Raw genomic sequence first — 22238 nt, 5'->3', positions numbered from 1 at the left:
TGATCGGTTGGATCGGTCGGTTGGACAGTAATTTATAAAAATTTTTTAGTCCCTAAAGGTTTGAAATTCATCAAAAACACCCCTATAATACTTCCTTAAGGTTTAAAATCTATCTAAAACACCCTTGTCGCGCGAAGATTCTGGTGAATGTGACGGCAGCGATGATCGACGGCCAATCGAAGCTGGAATCTTGGGGCTTTTGATGTGCAGGTGCCGACGACTCTGATGGTGGTGCGACAGAGTTCCATCGGCGTCGGAACTCGTCGGAATCAACAAAAGAAATCCGACGTCGCGTAAAGCCGTAAACTTTAGGTGGACGGCGATCGACGAAGGCTAGACGACGGCGACTGAAAATGGATGGGTTTGGTCGTGGAGATGTCGTCCGTCGAATGAGGGTGTTTTCTCTTTCGAAATATGTCGGAATCCGATGGCGATTGGACCGCGATTCGACACTATTCTAGTGGTCCAACCGCGGTCCAGTCCGGTTTAACTTCAAATAATGGTTTTTTATATATATCGGAGCAGATTTGCCATTGGTTGTCGGTCGAATCGGTCTGACTGGGTGGTCCGATTTGGTTTTCAGAACACTGGTTAGGTCAATATCGTTTACCGAGCCGGTATTACAATATCATCCTATGTTATGTGACAAAGTTAAATGAGATTTAAGACACAAGTAGGAGGAGTAAACAATAAATGGACGGTTGAAAAAGTTGAATCACTGGAAAGTGAAAAAAGGTGGTTGTCAAAAAAACAAAGTGTGACTAACAAAACAAAGGAAGTAACTTTGGCTCTGCATATAATCCACCTGGCATAGCCAAAAAAGCCAACTTCTCTGTAAGTCTGACCTTGGATTTCCAACCTTCAAAGCTGCATTTCTCTTTTTGCAACAACAGATATTCTCCCCACAAACATTTTTTTTTTTTTGAACATTTTCTTCCTTCACTTGTCTTCTTTTTTATTTTTATTTTTAAAAGGGTCAAGTTCTGATCTGAGACTCAGAGAGAGAGAGTAACTGGGGAAGAAAGCAGTGAACTTTGCTATTTTAGTGTAAAAAAAAATCATAAAGTTGATCCCTTCGGTTACAGGCCAAAGAAGAAGAAAATGATTGCTACTACTAGTAAGGAAGATGGGAAATGGAGGTGGGTTTTTCTTTATTCTCTCTGTTGGGGCGTGTATGAAAGAATGCAGAACTATTCACATTGTGATGCTGTATTTTTTTTTTTTTTTTCAGTGAAGCAAATGATAACTTGAGGACTTTGGAGTGTCTGAGAGGAAGATTAATTGCAGAAAGACAAGCTTCAAGGGCTGCAAAAGATGATGCAGAACTAATGGGAATCAAGGTTTGCTTATGATTTATACTTCCTGTTCAGATTTTGTTTCTGGGGACATTTGGTTTTGTTGATTGTATGAATTGAAAGAAGAAATTTGAGATTGTTGTTTGATTTTTTGTGTTTCTGTTCCAAAACTTTTTGATGGACACAGCTGATAGAGCTGGAGAATAAACTCAAGGAAGAGAATAAATTGAGGAATAAAGCTGAAAAGAAACTGAAATTTTTGAAAAAGAAGCTTGAGTCCTTGAAGATAACATTTACTTTGAATGAATCAGAGCAATCTAGTTCTTCAGAAAACTCTGCACATTCTTGTAAATCATCATCCGCAAGCACTTCAGGCCTCAAAGACATAGAAGAATCTGAATCCAAGTCACAGATCACAACTCCAGAAATCTCAGAATCCAATACATCTAATCAAAGCCATGAAAGTTCTTCCATTCAAGAGAATTCGGTGTCAGAAGATCCTCCACATGAAATAACAATACACAAATCAAGTCCAATTTGTCAAGATTCAGAGGTTGATAATCACAGGTACACTCCCATTTCACTTGCTCATTTATACTATTAATTATTAATGACTTAAGTTAATTAAAAATGAATCTTTTGTACAATTTGACAGCTCTGCAACCATGAAAACTTCAATGGAAGCTGGGAATGAGAGGGATAAAGAAGAAGATTATGTGGATAACTCAATGGCAATAGTTCCTGTGACTTTCCCAAAGAAATCCCAGGAGACAAATGAACTGAAGATAAGGAGTGGAAGTGCTAAAGAAGCTCTTGATGCACTAAGGCTTGCCAGAGAAAGGATTCAGAATTCCATGGAAAGAGGAAGACCTATGATTAGAGTTGGCCCTTCTTAAAATTTATGCATGTAATATAATACTAATAATTTCATCTTTTAGATAATACAACAGGAAGAAAGAGCTCTGTTCTTTTAGCATTGAAGCTAAATGGCTACTAGTACTACCCCCAAGGTACACTTAAATATAGTTATGGTTTAAGTTAACATTTGGATGGTTAATTAATAAAAAGTTCGAATGATTGTGCACATCACAGAGAGCATGTGAAAGTTGTTATGTATCGTCCATTTGATGCTTAAAGTTGGGTCCCAATTTTCTGTTCTCACCCTTTTTGTTTGTTTAGTCATTGAATCTCAATAGCTCCATGTTGTTGCCATGAGTGTTGGCCTCAAGGCCTCACTTGTCTACATGCCTAAGTTTGAGGGCAAAAGCCAGAAGGTAATGGCAAGCTAGCCCTCAGGCCCCTCACTGTTTAGTGCTCTTGTCAACTGCTTCTCAGCTAACCTTTAAAACTAGAAGTACTTTTACTGTTAATTAGCTGTAAAATTTATTTGTATGAAGTATGATTTTTGGGTACAAATATTCTCATCCATTAACAAATACTTAAAAACTCAAGCTTGGAGAAAGGTACCTGCTTACCACTTTACTGATTCTACTGATATACAGTTTCTGATATGTCCATTATACTTTGATTGATAGGTACCAAAATATGCTTTAGTTAACTTGGCGGTCAAGGAGGTTTGTTTTCTTTCTTGAGTGTTTGAGTTCAAACCTTAAGAGTACCTATCACAATAATATTGTGGTTTGCTTGGTTTTTTGGGTTTATAGGGTGTTCAATGGACTTCGAAGAGTAATTAAGGTGCACATAAGCTGGCCAAACACCCCGATTACCCAAAAAAACAAAAAAACAAACCAAAAAAAAAAAACTTATGATTAAGTTGGGATTTACTAAGTAATTGGTGCAGGCTCGAAAAGTGAAGCATGCTTATTGGGATATAAATAAGAATTTGGAAGTTAATAAGAGTTGTGACAGAAGACAAGCAATGCTTATTACATAACCCTAGATATATTCTCTAGGTCGTATCATGCTTTTGGCCTATTTATGCTTGGATTTTCATGCAACTTCTTCACATGCATGTTTTAGTACAAGGAGGTCTTTCAAGTTGTTCGGACACATCGACTGGCATCACCATCTTTTGCTCCCTCTTTTTCCCATACACTTTTTATAAAGCATTTGATTTAAAAGAGTCAAGATATAAGTGGTGAAAACAAAAATTCTTTTTCAGGGTAGTAATTTTTTTTAGAATATATTAAAAAATATTATCAATCTCTATGTTTGCATATGTAATATAATACACACTTTTCCTATCCTATCATATCCTAAAAACATAAAAATACATTTGTTTTAATATTCTTAAAATTCAATCTTATTCTATTCAACTCAAAATATTTAAAATATTTTTAATCTTTTAGGTTTGTTAATTTAACTAAACACATTCAATAATAAAAGTTTATAAATTAATAAAAACAACCCCACCTACCCACATACTGTCAGATTCTGACCACCACCGCCGGAAGGTGGCCGAAATCTGTTGTAATTACGCACGATCGACTGGATCTGGTCGGTTATGCGCTGATATGGTATTTTCCAGCCAAATCCACCATAGATCTACAACCAAAGATCTGGTTGTTGATGGCCAGATTTGGCCACATCAACAGCCAAATCTGTGGCTGTAGATCTAGCCTTTTTTGGCCAGATCAACGCACAACCGACCAGATCTAACCAGTTGTGTGCCATTCCGACAAATTCCAGCCACCTTTCGGCGATCGTGTCGAGCTTCCGACAATACGTGGGTGGGTAGAAGTGTTTTTGTCAATTTATAAACTTTTATTGTTGAGGGTACTTAGTTAAATTAAACAAACCTAGGGGGTAAAAAAATATAAATATTTTTAGAAAATGCTATTAAAAAATGTACAAAAAAATTCTCAAAATTCTATTTTATTTTTTGAAAATACAAAATAGCATAGAATGCTATTCTAGATAACCAACCAAACGGAGCAAAAGAATGCTATTCTAGATAACCAACCAAACAGAGCCCATTGGTTTTTTCTTTACTTGGCTTTTGGAAGCCTTGATCAAATATAATTGGGTTAGAATGGAGTTTGTTCAAACCGTGGGTTTGGGCTCGAGAAGATATGAATGTGGGTTTAAGAATGAGGTTTTGCTACGTTGTAGAAGAGTTTTTTGCACCTGCAAAAATGAGCAAACAAGCATTAGCAATGGTTAGCAATGGTGTTTGTCGGCGTGTCCCTTCAAATGCTCAAGTTAACGCAGCATCTTACACTGAGGTGGGACTAAATGCACCGTTACACTCTTTAATAAGGAGAAAATGTTTTTTCTTTATGAATAGTGGTTCCTTGACAACCTTATTATTAAATTTAGGGCTATCTTAGATGTATGTGTAACGGTTGTCAAATCGTATATCATATTGTGTATCGAAAACCTAATTTTTTAAATCATGTATCACGTATCATATCGTATCATAGAATACACCTTTTAAAAAAAAAAAAGATTAATAAAATAATAAAATTTTTCTGAAAATTAATATCATTCCTAATATTAATTAACGAATTTTGTGGTATTATTGGCTTTAAATTATGGTATTACATAATCAAAATTAATCATAAAATTAAGAATCTATATCCTTTAATTAAGAATCTATATCCTTTCTTCTTAACCATTTATATCATTTCTAAGATCAATGTTAATATTTATATCTCCAGTTATGTTATTATTATCATGCAAAATGGGCAATACATCTTTTTCTTCACTTTCTCTACACAAAATGGGTAAATTTGTGCAGGTTTTAGTAAATCGGGTTAGGTGACCTGGATCCAACACGAATTTTTTTTTTAGGCCTTTGGCCCAAATTTATAAAGTTATATCAATATTTTTAAAGATATGAACGGATGCGTATCGTATCGTAGGATACATATTAACGTATCGAAATATTTAGAATATACTTTATAATACATATCATTAGCGACTCATATAGTAGGATACATATCACATATTGTTTCCATTCTTTTTATTTCTATACAACGTCAATTGAGAGCTACACGTGTCTGTTATCTGGTTGTGGCCTTCAGTGTTATTTTCTCAATTGGGGCAGGACCACTACCTTGTTATTTCCGAGTCCAAAAGAGGGAAAGACTGCCAGTTTCGTGAGAAGCTTTTCAGAATTTAGCTTAAGGCTCATCAGCTATGAGATATATGTCATCTCTAGTGTGGAGGGTGGACTATTGTGGCATAGGGGAGGGCGAAACAAATGATGAAAAATGGGTTGAAGAAAATCCCAGGCAGTAGTGGATTGAATCCAGTGGGGGTTACAAAGCTTTATAGCTAAGGACACATCAGTGAAAGAAGGTTGAGATATACGAGCATTGGAAGGATTGCTTGGTTTGATGAGAGAAGAAGGGATGTATTGCAGAATGGTATGAAGAGGAGAGTGCCTATATATGAACAGTGAACGATAAGCATCAGAATTTTTGTAGAAATGAGTGGTGGCTCATGGAGTCCAATGTGCCCAATGTTTCTAAGGCCAAAATGATAACATATCTTACCCCCCTTTAGGAGTCCCTGCAGGTCAGAATAACATTATTGGTGAGTCATAGTTTGGTTGCCCACGCTAGATAGCTTGAGTGGGCTGCTGCGTGTTGAGTACATCGAATTGCCATTTTGTTTTGACTAATTGTCCAACACGAAGGATAGAAACAGTGTACATTTTATCATTTAATTAGTTTTCTTGGTGCATTATAAGTTCAAGAAAAGGCATAATGCAGAGCTGGACGTGTTGAAGACTTTGGATCCCATCTTAAAATTTACATATTTTTCTTGAGATGTTGAGCTGATATTGATGCCCTCTTACTGAACAGACAAGATTGATACTTTATTCCTGGAAGATGGGTACATTTTCTATAATTCTTTCTCCTGTAACCTTTCTGAGTTGTTCCCCAACTTTTGGACTGGTGTGCACTTGATTACTTTTAACGTGTTACCCTGTAATCATCACTCCAAAAAAGAGAATACCCATTTTCATCTTTAATTCTTTGCTTTTGAGTTTTTATTTCTCTCTTTCTTTTGTTTTGGGTAATCTTGCTTGAGTTAAAGCATCCAATGATACAACTTTTGGCCATAACGCCACAGTTAATTTCTATATATTCTTTGGTCGGTCCCCATTCCTTCTCCACACAATGATCATAATTTTTCCCTTTCATATTCACCAGATGCCATGATGCACTTGCACATTCTTCAAAGAGTAACAAATCCAATCACCTAAATAAATTTCACGCACATGGTTAAAATAGTCAATGGGGATTCATTTTTCCAAGCTCCAAGAAGTAAAACCGAGATAATGAAGGTGGTGGATGTCATGTAAGTGTGAAGGGTGACAATATGCCGGGACAAGCGCAGAGTGACAAAATTTGCTAACTTCCAACGTTGCATGGCTAATAATTGTTGTTTACTGTATAGGAGACAAGAGAAAGGAGCCATGGATGGGCCAAATGTTTTTTTTTCTTCTTATTGTTTCCATTCTCTTGATTAAGGCAGTGCTTATTGAGATAATGAAAAGAAAATAAAGTGTCTTAAGTGTTTGAAATGGACACATCTTGTAGAAAAAAACACCTACATTCTAGCCACTCCAATATTCTAAACCCACCGCTTCATCGATCTCTTCTGTTCCACCGTGATCGCCCAAATCTTCAAATGATAATTATGATATACTTGGTAATTCGAGTCCCATAATGCACTTGTTGAAAATAAAAACAGATCCCACCTAGAGAAAAGGAAGATTTTGATCATTTTACGTTACCTTCATATATATTAGTGATAAATATATAGTGTTAATTTACAATAATGTAAATTATTAACCATTTCCTCGGATTTTCTTTAATATTTATTTTATTAAATAGAAAGACCAATCCAAATTCCGAAGAATATGCATTGTCTCATCTTAGTTTTGATTTAGTCGTATTACTAGAAATGCCTATTAGACATAGATCATCGATAGATGAATCATTACTGAAAAGAATACTAAGATCCAACATGCATTGCAAAGTTAGTATAATCTATGACAAACCGAACTATATCGCAAGACATAAAAGCATATATTATAGATACTTTATAACCCATAAAGTGTATCCTGAAATAAGGGATATTGAGTCAAAAAAGTTTGCTCTCATCATTGGTTTTAAGATTCGAACCTGTAATCACCTTCATCATTGTGATATTTTTCATTTAGGTTTGTAGGATATTCAATGAATTCATGATTAATTAAGTGTGTGAACTGACAGACACCTTATTACCAAACAAAAAAAAAGTATCCTATGATAGAAAAGATAAAACATCTTTCTTGATTGTATTACAGCAAGAGAGAAGGTTTATTCTGTACTAACGGTTGTGTCGATAAGAGCTGGTCGTAAAAGCCACATTTTTATTGTGTTGGTAGGTAGACCGGAAGAGCTGGTATTATACTGATATGAATCCTCTCTATGGTATGTGGACCTCTTGTTTCGCCCTCTAATAAAACCTGTCAGGCACTTTCAAACATTAAAGAATTGAAGTTTTACGATTCAAAATTAATATCCAACTTTATTAATGTTTCATTGAAGGCATTTATGATATTCCACTAGTGTTATGGATCTGATGGGATCTGCCTCACTCAAGACCCTCACTTTGTAAAGGAGCCAGTGGTAATTAAAAGCAAACTTCATGACCATTTAGTAAAGGATTCATATATAACCCACAGTTATCAAATCTCCCACGCACACGATCCCATGGAAGAAGAAGAAGAGCAAAAATCATTGGACTTTCCACTCTTACTTCTTCCAAGCTTTCAGATCTCACCCACTCCATTCTTCTCTCAACATCGTCACCACCGCCGTCTCGCCGCCTCCTCTCCTCCCCTCCACTTTTTTCTCACTCTTCACCATCTCCACTCCCTCTCTCCCCAACAAAACTCTCCTCATCGTCGCCACCTCCTCTCTTCTCTCCAACCCTCACTGCCACTTCAACACACACCCCCACACGCTTTCAACTCCACAATCAGACAACGGAATCCGACACGTTATGCTCCTTTTTACTCTGTGAAGTCCAACAGCAAAACCCGGAAGCGCAAACCCACTCGCCAAATGGCACGGTGTATTAACTAAACACTTCCGCGGTACTTTGTTAACTCTTTCCGGCATCGGTACTATAAAGGTGCAATTTTGATGCCGTATATTGAGATGTGACGAAGTGTCGGAGGTTTCTTAGCGTAATGGGTGTGGAGGGAAGGCCGGGAGGGAGGTGGCGGCGGCGCAGCTACGGTGGTGGCGCTGCCGTCGGTGCAGGTGAGCGGTGGCGGCGGTTTGGAGTGTGTTATATGTAAAGAGGAGATCAGAAGGAAGAGACGTGTGTAAATTGCCATGCGAACATTGTTCATGGATGGTATTCTGCCGTGGTTGAGGAAGAGAAACACGTGTCCTTGTTGCCGGTATCGGCTTCCGACCGATGATGTTTTCGGGGAGATCCAACGGCTGTGGGAGGTTCTAGTTGAGGTGAGCCGCAGAAGTTAGAATTGAGGGAGGGGATCAATGGCATGTGATTGCATGATGCTATAGAAGAAGTAACAGGTGGCCGAATCAGAAGGGTAAAATGGAATGAAAGGTTGTGAATTTGTGAGATGATCACTGTTTATTGATGAGACGGCTGTGGTTAAGGTTATACTCTAGTAGATAATAAATGAGAAAGATATAAAAAAAAAAAAAAAAAAAAGAAGAATTTAAGAATGTAATTAGAGATGGATCTTAGTGTCATAAAGGTATTATTGAACTATATTCGATCGATACTTACAAGTTCTTAAGATTAATAGAATATGGTAAACTAATCTGACATCCAGATCAAAAAGTAAAAAAAAAAAAAAAAAAATTGAGATGGATTACCGCAATTAATCCATATTTTTCATGATAAAATTATTATTAGTCAATGTTTGTGTGAAGGTGCTGTTATATATTTCATGAATCACTTTGATGCTTTATTTATGTTCAAATTCCTTTTCATTTTGGTGGGATGTAAAAGCAGCTACTTTTTAACTTTGGAGTACATATTATAGTTGATTAAGCTCTAGTTACATTGTTGTTTCTTAATAATAATAATCCATCCTAAACAAATAAATTCATTTCAATATAAATTTATGATTTCATGGAGAGCTGGGTATTTGGGACCAGGCCAAAGCCCAGCTCCAAAATCCGGTCCTAGGGGCCTAGTCCTAAAACGAGACCGGCCTAAGGAGAAGGCCCGGCCTCCACTGGGCCCTCCTCCAAAGCCCGGGCCTGGCCATTTGTTTTTTCAATATAGTCCCCTACCAAATATTAAAACCCCTATTAATTGTTAAAATAATATAAATTACTAGGGCTAAAAAAAATTACAAAATTTATAAAAATAAATCTTCCAGGTCTAAAAATTTAAAAAATTTATAAATTTACCTCTAAAAAATACTAAAAACCCCCTATAAAATTTCATTTTGCCCCCAAAACATAAAAAAAAATTGAGGGGGAAAAATGAAATTACCCAAGCATGGGACCGGTCCTGGGCCCATAGGACCAGTCCCGACCAGGCCGGTCTGGTTTTCTCATGGACCTGGGGTCCAGACCCATGAGTGACTGGTCCCATTTGGGACCAGTCAAACGGGCAGGCTGGCCTGCAGGGACCATCTAATGGACCAGTCCGAAACAGGCCAGGCGGGCCCGCAAGGATCGTCCCTGCCCACCTCTTATTTTCATCCTCAAAATAGCCTTTTACTTTCTTCTTACTTCATAAAATACACTTGAGCCTTGTATTATCATGTGGTGTTTGTTTTCTTATCTACAAGTTGAATACATCTTATAGCCTATTTGGTTATGTATAAGTATTTAAAATTTAACAGAACATGTTTGATAAAATGTGGTTTTAAATACATTTTATTATAAATGACTTAAAATGTACTACATTATTTATCAATAATAAATTATATTAACTCAATTTTTTACTTAATATTATCAAATTATTACAATCTATTACAATATAATTTAAATTTAGAATTAAATAAACAAATACTTTATAGACAATATCTTATTAAAAATGGTTATATAATGAAATTTTAAAATTAATAAGGTATTTAGTAATATACTTAGTCAAATAGCTTATAAACCTAAAAATTAAAAAAAAAATCAGTTCGATTTCAAACTTATAAGTTGATGAACTCAAACAAACACACACAAAACAAAACACACACAAAAAAAAAAAAAAAAAAAAAAAACACCCACCCAGAAAAATAGCCAATGAAAATGGATTAAAATAAATTGATTAAGCAAAGCCAAATAATAGAACTGAATATGACCCAAAATAAAGAACCCATCATCGTCAAGGCCGATGAGGATCACAAAAAAAGGTGCAGCTGAGCCCAATAATAAATGGGCAGCATCAAAATCTGGTACACTGAAACTTTAAACAACACAGCTATCTTTAGAAAAAGGGCAGTCAATTCGAGCCCCTATCTCCACTTTTAAATATTCTTTATGAAAATTACGAATGAATCAAATATACTCATATTCTTTTTTACAGTTTTGTTTTCATTTTTAAAATTGATTCTATATAAACCCTAACTCTAAATTCAAAATTGATGAACATTTTTTTATTTTAAATATTTTGTTTGGATGACAATATATCATTAAAACTATAGAGAAAGTAATCAAATGATAGGATGAATCTGAATTTGAAGAAGAAAAAGTAAGTTAAATTTGAAATTGGGAAAAATGAGTATAACCAAAAGCCTAATTAAGTTTAAAATTGGAGAAAAGTGGAGTAAACAAAACTCTAAAAGTTTGAAATTAGGAAAAATGGGAGTAGTAACAAAAAACCTAATTAAGCTAAGTTATTTTCGGTATTAAATGGGGTTTAAAGAATATTTTTTGTTTAAATATAATAAATGTGTATTTAGCAAAGGGATATTAATCAATTAGATTACGGCTAAAAATCATTTTCCCATTGTATTGTACAAATTTTTAATCATGATCTATTTGATTCGCTACCTCAATTAAAGTTAAATTGCAATAAAAATAAGAGTAAATGACTATTTTTGAGCCAAAAATGGCCTAATGACACTTTTCCACCCAAAAAGTTTCAAATACAACTTTACTACCCAAACGTTATTTCCATTAATAATTTCATTAAAGGCAAAAATATCATTCTCTCTTCTTCTTAGCCTCCAACGTGACCAAAACCACACCCCATTCCACCTTTTGCTCCACCACCACCACCATACTACCTTCACTTAGCCCACACAACAAAAACCTATCAACATCCCCCCTTCAAAACCCTAACCTCCCCCACCACAATAGCCCACCGATCACCGCTGCCAGCCTTTACGTTTTGTGCAATTGCTACACCTTTTCCAACCTATTTTCGGTTGATCCTAGCATTGAAAATCACCTCGATGCTATCAATTGCACCACTAACATCCCTTACAAAACCCCCAACACCCTCAACCTGGTTGCCGTCATTCCCATCCACCACTCTCTTAGGTTTTGCTTATTTGTTGATTTTGGGTTTAATTGGAGATTGATCTAGGTGTTTTTTTTTTTTACAGGAGATTGGGTTATTGGAAGTGTTTGTGTGTTGTGGTTGACTGCAAGTTTTTCAGCCACTTCCAATTAATAATTTCAACCCCAAGTCTTCAAATTTGTGAAACCCTGGGTGGTGGAGAGCGGTGACAACGTGCAATTGGCATTTGAAGGTTAGAGGTTTTGAAGATAGGAGGCCGGTGAGTTGATTGATGGTCTCAAGAGGGATTTCCAACGTCGGAAGTGGTCAAAAAGGGCAAGAATCCGGCGACCAATGTGTGCGGTGGCCGACAAATAGAGGGATTAGACGGTCGAAAGTGAGAGGGTTTTGGTAAGGGAGTGAGAGGGAGTATGTTGGTGGCGGTGGGATTGCTCAACGATTAAATTCAGGCTAAAATGTCTTGAAAATGGAGGCCATGTGTGGAGAGTGGGTCACGAGAAACCGGTGCGTTGCCGACCAAAATTGGCCAAAACGAATCAGTTGGGGCATGGGAAGGTTGAAATCCAAACTCAGGAGTTGATTCTTTGGTGGCACATAATGTTAATTGACCATCATGCCTTTCTTCACAACGAAATTTACTAACAAAATTGTGCTTTGGGTAGTAAAGTTTGTATTTTCAAACTTTTGGGTGGGGAAAAGTATCATTAGCCATTATTGGGTGAGAAAAAAAATCGTTTACTCTAAAATATACTAAAAAGTGGTTTCTATAAATTTGAATGACAGTGTGGAATGTAATATATGGGTATTTGATACTGTTTGTTATGATTTTGATGAGATGAGAAATGGTATGGAATAAACATAAGAGAATACTAACATTACAAAGAAGCATACAAAGAGCCATATAAAGAGCCAAATTTAGCCTTTGAATTCATGATTGCCTATTTCTTTCTTTCTTTTTTTCCCTTCTTTCAAGGGTTGGATTTGACTCTTTGTATGACTCTTTATTGCCTCTTTGTAAGCTAATATACTCAAATCAAATACATAAATACAAATATAAAAGTGGGACCAGTTGAATGGGAACGAGTGTGCTTAAAGCTCTTGCAATCGCATTCATAAATATTTAGCAAGAAAAGCTAAGTATATACGTGTCTCATGCCATATAAAATTTGAATACATTGTTCTTGAGTGGACTACAAGCTAATTGCATCACTCAATACCGGTAATTATTGGGTACACTGTAATGCTCTTCAATATATTTTTTTCATTTTAGTTTATTAAAATTTCTCAATGATACGTAAATTACGAAGGCGCCACAAGCTCAACTAATATATAAGGCAGAATACATTTTCCCACTTTTGGTTTGGAAAAAAGACAATATTGCAGTCCTTGTTTGAGAAACCAACAAAGTCATGTGACCGGTTGGCTTGGTGTCAAGAAGGTTTACTCTTTTATTTGACTTCTTGTTCAAACCACTTAGGACCACTTGCACATTAACGGCTTGATGATTAGTTGAAATACACATAAAACTGACCACAACACCTTGATTATAAAAAAAAAAAAAAACAAAACAAAACAAAATTTCTGTCAATAAATTATGGCATTTGCAAACAAGGGGTGTAAAGGTATTTTTGACAAATGTAGGGGGGAAAAGTAATTAGATTATATAAAAGGAGTAAACAAACATGCTCCAACGCAAGGTTTAGCGAAATGTCAAGTTCCCACCCCTGGTTTCATAAATTCCAGATTCTCACTCTTAAATTACACTGTTTTATTTCATTTAACAATCAAAGGATAAAAACGTCATTTAGTACATTTTAATATTTTCATTTACTAAATTCCAAATTCCGATCCGTGCACTCTCTTTTCCTTCACCGTGGCTCTCTCGCCATCAACTCTACATTTCATATAAAGATTTGTTGGTAAGGACTGCATGATTCATATAAAATTTATGTTTCTTTTGAAAAGGAGGGGTGTTTGCCATAAATGGAACAAAGGGAGAGAGAGCCACGGTCGCTCGCTGCTGGGTGGTTTGCGTGGTTGGGCAATAGAGAGTTGGTTTGGGGAAAAAAGTTGAAGGTGGTGGGTGGGGTGCAGGTGGTGGTCGTCGACGGCAGTCGGGCCTTCCCAATCAAAAAAACCAAATCAACACAACAAACACTCCAATAATCAATTAAAATCACAACCCAAACTGCAAAATCAAAAAACTTTGACATCTATCAAAAACAAAAAAATCCAGTCAATTGCAAAATCGGCAACAGTGGGGATGCTGGCAGCGGGGAGTGTGATCGACGGTAGCTACCAGACATTGAGGAGATGAGAAGGTCTAGTCTCAATCTTTTTATGTTTTCATTGAGGAGAGATAATTTTCTTGGGGGCGGGAAGAAAAAGAAAAAGTGTAGAGGGAACTAGTGGGGAGAGTAGAGAAATGTGCGAAGTGTTTTGGTGGTTGGGATGAAGTTTGAAATCATAATATAAGTGGGAGGGTAGTTAGTAATAACTCCCTTTGAATCTGTATCAGGATCTAACCTCCGTTAATAATGTGTAATTTAAGGGTAGAATTGGAATTTATGAAACCAAGGGTGTGAACTAGCTATTTTTCTAAACCTTGGTGGGAACCAGTCATTTACTCTATAAAAGCAAAAGAAGTGAAGCCACATGAATCAAAGTGTAGAACAGCGAGTATTTCCGAGGCATCACGTGACAGCTAAGCTAGATACTGTAATGTAACTGTATATGTAGAAGCTCCGTGAAGGCTTTCAAAATTGAACCAATTCATTTATAAACCGGGCCTGCCACCTCATTCTATTTCAAATTTAAATCAATCAATAAATGCTACTGTCATTACTGCTGCTATATCTTTTATGGGCATTTTCATTCTAGACTTTAGACTAATTGTCCCATCTCATCTTTCATACATTAAGCAAACTTACAATAAATAAGCTTTTAATGAATTTTAAATTCAAGAATCTTGCAATTTGGCAAAATGCCCATAATTAATTTCCTCTCTTATTAGCCCAACATATTGTTTTCAAAAGTGCAATTATTTAATGTCCTACTCTTAGGACACAAAATTAGGTGGTCAATTTTAACTACCCATGTTTAATGAGGAATCAGATTTTTGTTTCAACTGGGGGCAAGGAAAAAAAAAAAAAATATACCAAAAATGTAGATTAAAAACATGAGATATAGATTAATATCACTCTTTAAAATATGAAGAAAAAAAAAAATTATATATATAATGGTGGCCATAGTATTGAGAATACTCTCTAAAATATAATAAAAAGTGTTTACATGTAAGAATACAATTAAAAGAGGATTAACAATCAATTCCAGAGTCAATGGGGGTATTAGCCCCCACTGGACATTTAGTGGCATTGTCATTGCTACGGTCATCTAACATTTTATTAAAGTTTTTATTTTATTTTTATTATTATTTTTTTTTTTATGATCAAGAATGTTTGGGCCATTTATACATACCTTAACTAATTTTTGAGATCTTAAAACTATTGATCAGATACAAACTATAATGATGACTCCTATAAGAATCGTGAAACTTGAATTTGAGAAATAATGTAACTTAGATCCTTTTGTCCTCTGCTACCATGGGCAGTAGTGATTCGTTAGTATTAAAGTTGTTACTATTTGTTTAAAGTTGTGTTAGGTCCAATGTTCTGAAAACCGGATCGAACAATGACCCGTTCAAGGGTCCGGTTTTCGGTTTGATCGGTTGGATCGGCGGTTGGACAGTAATTTATAAAATTTTTTAGTCCCAAAGGTGAAATTCATCAAACACCCTATAATACTTTCTTAAGGTTTAAATCTATCTAAAACACCCTTGTCGCGCGAAGATTTGGTGAATGTGACGGCAGCGATGATCGACGGCCAATCGAAGCTGGAATCTTGGGGCTTTTGATGTGCAGGTGCCGACGACTCTGATGGTGGTGCGACAGAGTTCCATCGGCGTCGGAACTCGTCGGAATCAACAAAAGAAATCCGAGTCGCGTAAAGCCGTAAACTTTAGGTGGACGCGATCGACGAAGGCTAGACGACGGCGACTGAAAATGGATGGGTTTGGTCGTGGAGATGTCGTCCGTCGAATGAGGGTGTTTCTCTTTCGAAATATGTCGGAATCCGATGGCGATTGGACCGCGATTCGACACTATTCTAGTGGTCAACGCGGTCCAGTCCGGTTTAACTTCAAATAAGGTTTTTTATATATTCGGAGCAGATTTGCCATTGGTTGTCGGTCGAATCGGTCTGACTGGGTGGTCCGATTGGTTTTCAGAACACTGGTTAGGTCAATATCGTTTACCGAGCCGGTATTACAATATACATCCTATGTTATGTGACAAAGTTAAATGAGATTTAAGACACAAGTAGGAGGAGTAAACAATAAATGGACGGTTGAAAAAGTTGAATCACTGGAAAGTGAAAAAAGGTGGTTGTCAAAAAAACAAAGTGTGACTAACAAAACAAAGGAAGTAACTTTGGCTCTGCATATAATCCACCTGGCATAGCCAAAAAAGCCAACTTCTCTGTAAGTCTGACCTTGGATTCCAACCTTCAAAGCTGCATTTCTCTTTTTGCAAAAAAGATATTCTCCCCACAAACATTTTTTTTTTTTTGAACATTTTTCTTCACTGTCTTCTTTTTTTTTATTTTTTTTTAAAAGGGTCAAGTTCTGATCTGAGACTCAGAGAGAGAGAGTAACTGGGGAAGAAAGCAGTGAACTTGCTATTTTAGTGTAAAAAAAAATCTAAAGTTGATCCCTTCGGTTACAGGCCAAAGAAGAGAAAAATGATTGCTACTACTAGTAAGGAAGATGGGAAATGGAGGTGGGTGGTTTTTCTTGATTCTCTCTGTTGGAGGGTGTATGAAAGAATGCCGAACTATTCACATTGGATGCTGTATTTTTTTTTTTTTTTTTCAGTGAAGCACAATGATAACTTGAGGACTTTGGAGTGTCTGAGAGGAAGATTAATTGCAGAAAGACAGCTTCAAGGGCTGCAAAAGATGATGCAGAACTAATGGGCATCAAGGTTTGCTTATGATTATACTTCCTGTTCAGATTTTGTTTCTGGGGCATTTGTTTTGTTGATTGTATGAATTGAAAGAAGAAATTTGAGATTGTTGTTTGATTTTTTGTGTTTCTGTTCCAAACTTTTTGATGGACACAGCTGATAGAGCTGGAGAATAAACTCAAGGAAGAGAATAAATTGAGGAATAAAGCTGAAAAGAAACTGAAATTTTTGAAAAAGAAGCTTGAGTCCTTGAAGATAACATTTACTTTGAATGAATCGAGCAATCTATTCTTCAGAAAACTCTGCACATTCTTGTAAATATCACCGCAAGCACTTCAGGCCTCAAAGACATAGAAGAATCTGACCAAGTCACAGATCACAACTCCAGAAATCTCAGAATCCAATACATCTAATCAAAGCCATGAAAGTTCTTCCATTCAAGAGAATTCGGTGTCAGAAGATCCTCCACATGAATAAAACAATACACAAATCAAGTCAATTTGTCAAGATTCAGAGGTTGAAATCACAGGTACACTCCCATTTCACTTGCTCATTTATACTATTAATTATTAATGACTTAAGTTAATTAAAAATGAATCTTTTGTACAATTGACAGCTCTGCAACCATGAAACTTCAATGAAGCTGGAATGAGAGGGATAAGAAGAAGATTATGTGGATAACTCAATGGCAATAGTTCCTGTGACTTTCCCAAAGAAATCCCAGGAGACAAATGAACTGAAGATAAGGAGTGGAAGTGCTAAGAAGTCTTGATGCACTAAGGCTTGCCAGAGAAAGGATTCAGAATTCCATGGAAGAGGAAGACCTATGAAGAGTTGGCCCTTCTTAAAATTTATGCATGTATATAATACTAATAATTTCATCTTTATAATACAACAGGAAGAAAGAGCTCTGTTCTTTAGCATTGAAGCTAAAGGCTACTAGTACTACCCCAAGGTACACTTAAATATAGTTATGGTTTAAGTTAACATTTGGATGGTTAATTAATAAAAAGTTCGAATGATTGTGCACATCCAGAGAGCATGTGAAAGTTGTTATGTATCGTCCATTTGATGCTTAAAGTTGGGTCCCAATTTTCTGTTTCTCACCCTTTTTGTTTGTTTAGTCATTGAATCTCAATAGCTCCATGTTGTTGCCATGAGTGTTGGCCTCAAGGCCTCATTGTCTACATGCCAAGTTTGAGGGCAAAAGCCAGAAGGTAATGGCAAGCTAGCCCTCAGGCCCCTCACTGTTTAGTGCTCTTGTCAACTGCTTCTCAGCTAACCTTTAAAACTAGAAGTACTTTTACTGTTAATTAGCTGTAAAATTTATTTGTATGAAGTATGATTTTGGGTACAAATTTCTCATCCATAACAAATACTTAAAAACTCAAGCTTGGAGAAGGTACCTGCTTACCACTTTACTGATTCTACTGATATACAGTTTCTGATATGTCCATTATACTTTGATTGATAGTACCAAATATGCTTTAGTTAACTTGGCGGTCAAGGAGGTTTGTTTTCTTCTTGAGTGTTTGAGTTCAAACCTTAAGAGTACCTATCACATAATATTGTGGTTGCTTGTGATCATTATTACTTCACCTTGTCAGATAGAGAAGTTCGATGCTCAAGATGCATGCAAAGGAATAATAAAACAAATCCCTAATGCCAGAACAAATGTTCAATTTCACCATCTTTTTCAGTTAGATATTAAAAAGAATTCAATTCAACCAACTCTTTTTTTCTTTCTTACTTTCAAAATATCGTCTGAATATAATCAATTTTTTTCCATTTTCAACGAAAAGAAGCTAAAGAAGACCTAAATTGGATATATCAAAAGCTAATTCTAAAAAGAACAATAAGCCATCAATATTCTGTATAAACTTTTTAAAAGAAGAGCATCAAGTGCAACTAGAAAAGATAATATTAAAAGCGCTTTTTAGCTTGAGTAAATGTACCAGTAGAAATAGAAAAGGATAAATGAAACCATAGCTTCGTTCTTGCAAAGAATTCTTGCTCATTCCATTTCAATGAAACCCTAGGACTGTCAAAAGAGACAACAACAACAAAACCCTACCTGCTTCATGTACTCTGACTCTTCCAGGAACACGAACACGAACACGAATCTCAGCTAAACGCTGTCGTTGAAGTCACTTGAACGTTTCTTTTTCAAGTTTTGACAAGGGTGATGTGGTAAATATGTTCAGCTGATAATACGACGTCGTTAACTGGCTCACGCACACATAACTTGATAAAATAAAAACAAAACAAAATTGAAAGACTTTGAGCAAACAAATGAATGAAGCGCATGAAACCACCATTATCAAAAATTCAAACACTACCCGCCATCAACGGCAATATCCAGCGAGCCTTGCAAACCCTCGACTATGGCGCGTACGGCCATCTCATCCAACACTTCACCGACCGCCACCTTCATCGCCAAGCCAAGCAGCTCCACGCGCGGCTCGTTCTCTCCTCAGTCGCTCTTGACAACTTTCTGGCTTCAAAACTTGTCAATTTTTACTCAAAATCTAACAAACTCTTTCAAGCCCAGCACGTGTTCGATAAAATTTCCCACAAAAATGTGTTTTCTTATAACGCCATGCTCATTGCGTACTCTGTTCACGATATGTATACCGATACGTTAAAGTTGTTTTCGTCATTGCTGTCATCTTATTCGGTGGATTTGAAGCCTGATAACTTTACAATCACGTGCGTTTTAAAGGCGTTGTCGGGTTTGTTTTGTGAGTCAAGATTGGCTAAAGAGGTTCATGGTTATGTTTTGAGATGTGGGTTTGATTCCGGTGTGTTTATTTTTAACGGTCTGATTACGTTTTATTCGAGATGTCATGATATTGCTTCAGCGAGGGCGTTGTTTGATAGAATGTCTGAGAGGGATATTGTAACATGGAATTCGATGATCGCCGGGTATTCACAGGGAGGGTTTTATGGAGAGTGTAAGGGATTATATAGAGAGATGTTGAATAATTCGATGTTGAGACCAGATGAAGTGACAGTAGTCAGTCTTTTGCAGGCGTGTGGGCAATCAAATGATCTTGTTTTGGGAATGGAAGTTCATAAGTTTGTAATTGAGAATCAAATTAAAGTGGATGTTTGGCTTTGTAATGCTTTGATTGGAATGTATGCAAAATGTGGTAGTTTGGATTATGCAAGAGCATTATTTGAGGAGGTGAGTGAGAAGGATGAAGTTTCGTATAGTGCAATTATTTCTGGTTACATGGTTCATGGGTATGTTGACAAAGCCATGAATCTGTTTCGAGAAATGAAACAACCAGGATTAAGTACGTGGAATGCTTTAATTTCAGGTCTGGTTCAAAATAACCGATATGATGGGATTTTGGATTTGGTTAGAGAAATGCAGGCGTTAGGTTTTAGACCAAACGCGGTGACACTTTCAAGTATTCTTTCTATGTTTTCGTATTTTTCAAACCTAAAGGGAGGGAAAGAAATGCATAGTTATGCTCTTAAAAACGGTTATGCTCCTAATATTTATGTTGCAACTTCCATTATTGATACTTATGCAAAGGCCGGGTTTCTTCATGGGGCACAACGGGTTTTTGATCAGTTGAAAGGTAGGAGCTTGATTATTTGGACAGCAATAATCTCAGCTTACGCTGCCCATGGTGATGCTAATGTAGCTCTTACTCTTTTTAATGAGATGCTGAATAATGGGATTCAGCCAGACCCAGTCACATTTACAGCAGTGTTGGCAGCTTGTGCTCATTCGGGATTGGTGGATAAAGCATGGGAGATTTTCAATTCCATGTTTGCAGAGTATGGCGTTCAGCCCTCTGTTGAGCATTATGCATGCATGGTAGGGGTTCTTAGCCGAGCCAGAAAACTATCTGAAGCAGCAGATTTTGTCTCTAAAATGCCAATTGAACCAAATGCTAAGGTTTGGGGGGCACTGCTTAATGGGGCTTCAGTTTCTGGTGATGTTGAACTTGGGAAGTTTGTTTGTGATCGTCTATTTGAGATTGAACCTGAAAATACTGGAAATTACGTCATAATGGCAAATCTATACTCACAAGCTGGAAGATGGGAAGAAGCTGATAGGGTGAGGGAAAAAATGATGAAAAATGGGTTGAAGAAAATCCCAGGCAGTAGTTGGATTGAATCCAGTGGTGGGTTACAAAGCTTTATAGCTAAGGACACATCAAGTGAAAGAATGGTTGAGATATACGCAGCATTGGAAGGATTGCTTGGTTTGATGAGAGAAGAAGGGTATGTATTGCAGAATGAGTATGAAGAGGAGAGTGCCTATATATGAACAGTGAACGCATAAGCATCAGAATTTTTGTAGAAATGAGGTGTGGGCTCATGGAGTCCAATGTGCCCAATGCTTTCCTAAGGCCAAAATGACTAACATATCTTCACCCACCTTTAGGAGTCCCTGCAGGTCAGAAATACCATTATTGGTGAGTCAGTAGTTTGGTTGCCCACGCTAGATAGCTTTGAGCTGGCTGCTGCTGTTGATTAGTACATCTGAATTGCCATTTTTGTTTTGACTAATTGTCCAACACGAAGGATAGAAACAGTGTACATTTTATCATTTAATTAGTTTTCTTGGTGCATTATAAGTTCAAGGAAAAGGCATAATGCAGAGCTGGACGTGTTGAAGACTTTGGATCCCATTCTTTAACATTTACATATTTTTCTTGAGATGTTGAGCTGATATTGATGCCATTCTTACTGAACAGACAAGATTGATACGTTTTTATTCCTGGACAGAGTGGGGGTACATTTTCTATAATTCTTTCTCCTGTAACCTTTCTGAGTTGTTCACCCAACTTTTGGACTGGTGTGCACTTAGGATTACTTTTAACGGTGTTACCCTGTAATCATCACTCCCAAACAAGAAGAATACCCATTTTCATCTTTAATTCTTTGCTTTTGGAGTCTTTTTATTTCTCTCTTTCTTTTGTTCTTCTGGGTAATCTTTGCTTGCAGTTAAAGCATCCAATGATACAACTTTTGGCCATAAACGCCACAGTTAATTTCTATATTATTCTTTGGTCGGTCCCCCATTCCTTCTCCACACAATGATCATAATTTTTCCCTTTCATATTCACCAGAATGTCCATGATGCACTTGCACATTCTTCAAAGAGTACACAAATCCAATCACCTAACTAAATTCTCAGCACATGGTTAAAATAGTCAATGGGGATTCATTTTTCCAAGCTCCAAGAAGTATAAACCGAGATAAATGAAGGTGGTGGATGTCATGTAAGTGTGAAGGGTGACAATATGCCGGGACAAGCGCAAGAGTGACAAAATTTGCTAACTTCCATAGCGTTTGCATGGCTAATAATTGTTGTTTACTGTATAGGAGACAAGAGAAAGGAGCCATGGATGGGCCAAATGTTTTTTTTTTTCTTCTTATTGTTTCCATTCTCTTGATTAAGGCAGTGCTTATTTGAGATAATGAAAAGAAAATAAAGTGTCTTAATGTCTTTGAAATGGACACATGCTTGTAGACAAAA

The 22238-nt window shown here is 36.5% G+C and overlaps 2 protein-coding genes across 2 annotated transcripts; both read left to right on the top strand.

Moving 5' to 3' along the window:
* Positions 1 to 844: 844 nt before the first annotated feature.
* LOC116144380 lies at positions 845 to 2343 on the top strand. The gene is made up of 4 exons (XM_031429826.1): positions 845 to 1139; positions 1232 to 1340; positions 1483 to 1862; positions 1951 to 2343. Exons 1-4 carry the CDS (start codon positions 1102 to 1104, stop codon positions 2189 to 2191), a joined length of 768 nt encoding a protein of 255 aa, XP_031285686.1. The 5' UTR covers positions 845 to 1101; the 3' UTR covers positions 2192 to 2343.
* A 16694-nt stretch (positions 2344 to 19037) lies between these two features.
* On the top strand, positions 19038 to 22030 carry LOC116144383 (pentatricopeptide repeat-containing protein At2g37310-like). The gene has a single exon (XM_031429828.1). It carries the CDS (start codon positions 19041 to 19043, stop codon positions 21021 to 21023), a length of 1983 nt encoding a protein of 660 aa, XP_031285688.1. The 5' UTR covers positions 19038 to 19040; the 3' UTR covers positions 21024 to 22030.
* The last annotated feature ends 208 nt before the right edge of the window (positions 22031 to 22238 follow it).

This window comes from Pistacia vera, unplaced genomic scaffold (assembly GCF_008641045.1).
Source record: "Pistacia vera cultivar Batoury unplaced genomic scaffold, PisVer_v2 Contig444, whole genome shotgun sequence".
Lineage (NCBI taxonomy): Eukaryota > Viridiplantae > Streptophyta > Magnoliopsida > Sapindales > Anacardiaceae > Pistacia > Pistacia vera.
Note: the sequence above shows the minus strand (reverse complement) of the source record. Positions and strands in the feature narration are given on the sequence as shown.

Coding starts and splice junctions, on each gene's coding strand:
- LOC116144380 (XM_031429826.1), top strand. CDS start 1,102: ATGATTGCTACTACTAGTAAGGAAGATGGGAAATGGAG. Junction 1,341..1,482: donor CAGAACTAATGGGAATCAAG/GTTTGCTTATGA, acceptor TGATGGACACAG/CTGATAGAGCTGGAGAATAA. Junction 1,863..1,950: donor TCAGAGGTTGATAATCACAG/GTACACTCCCAT, acceptor ACAATTTGACAG/CTCTGCAACCATGAAAACTT.
- LOC116144383 (XM_031429828.1), top strand. CDS start 19,041: ATGAAACCACCATTATCAAAAATTCAAACACTACCCGCCATCAACGGC.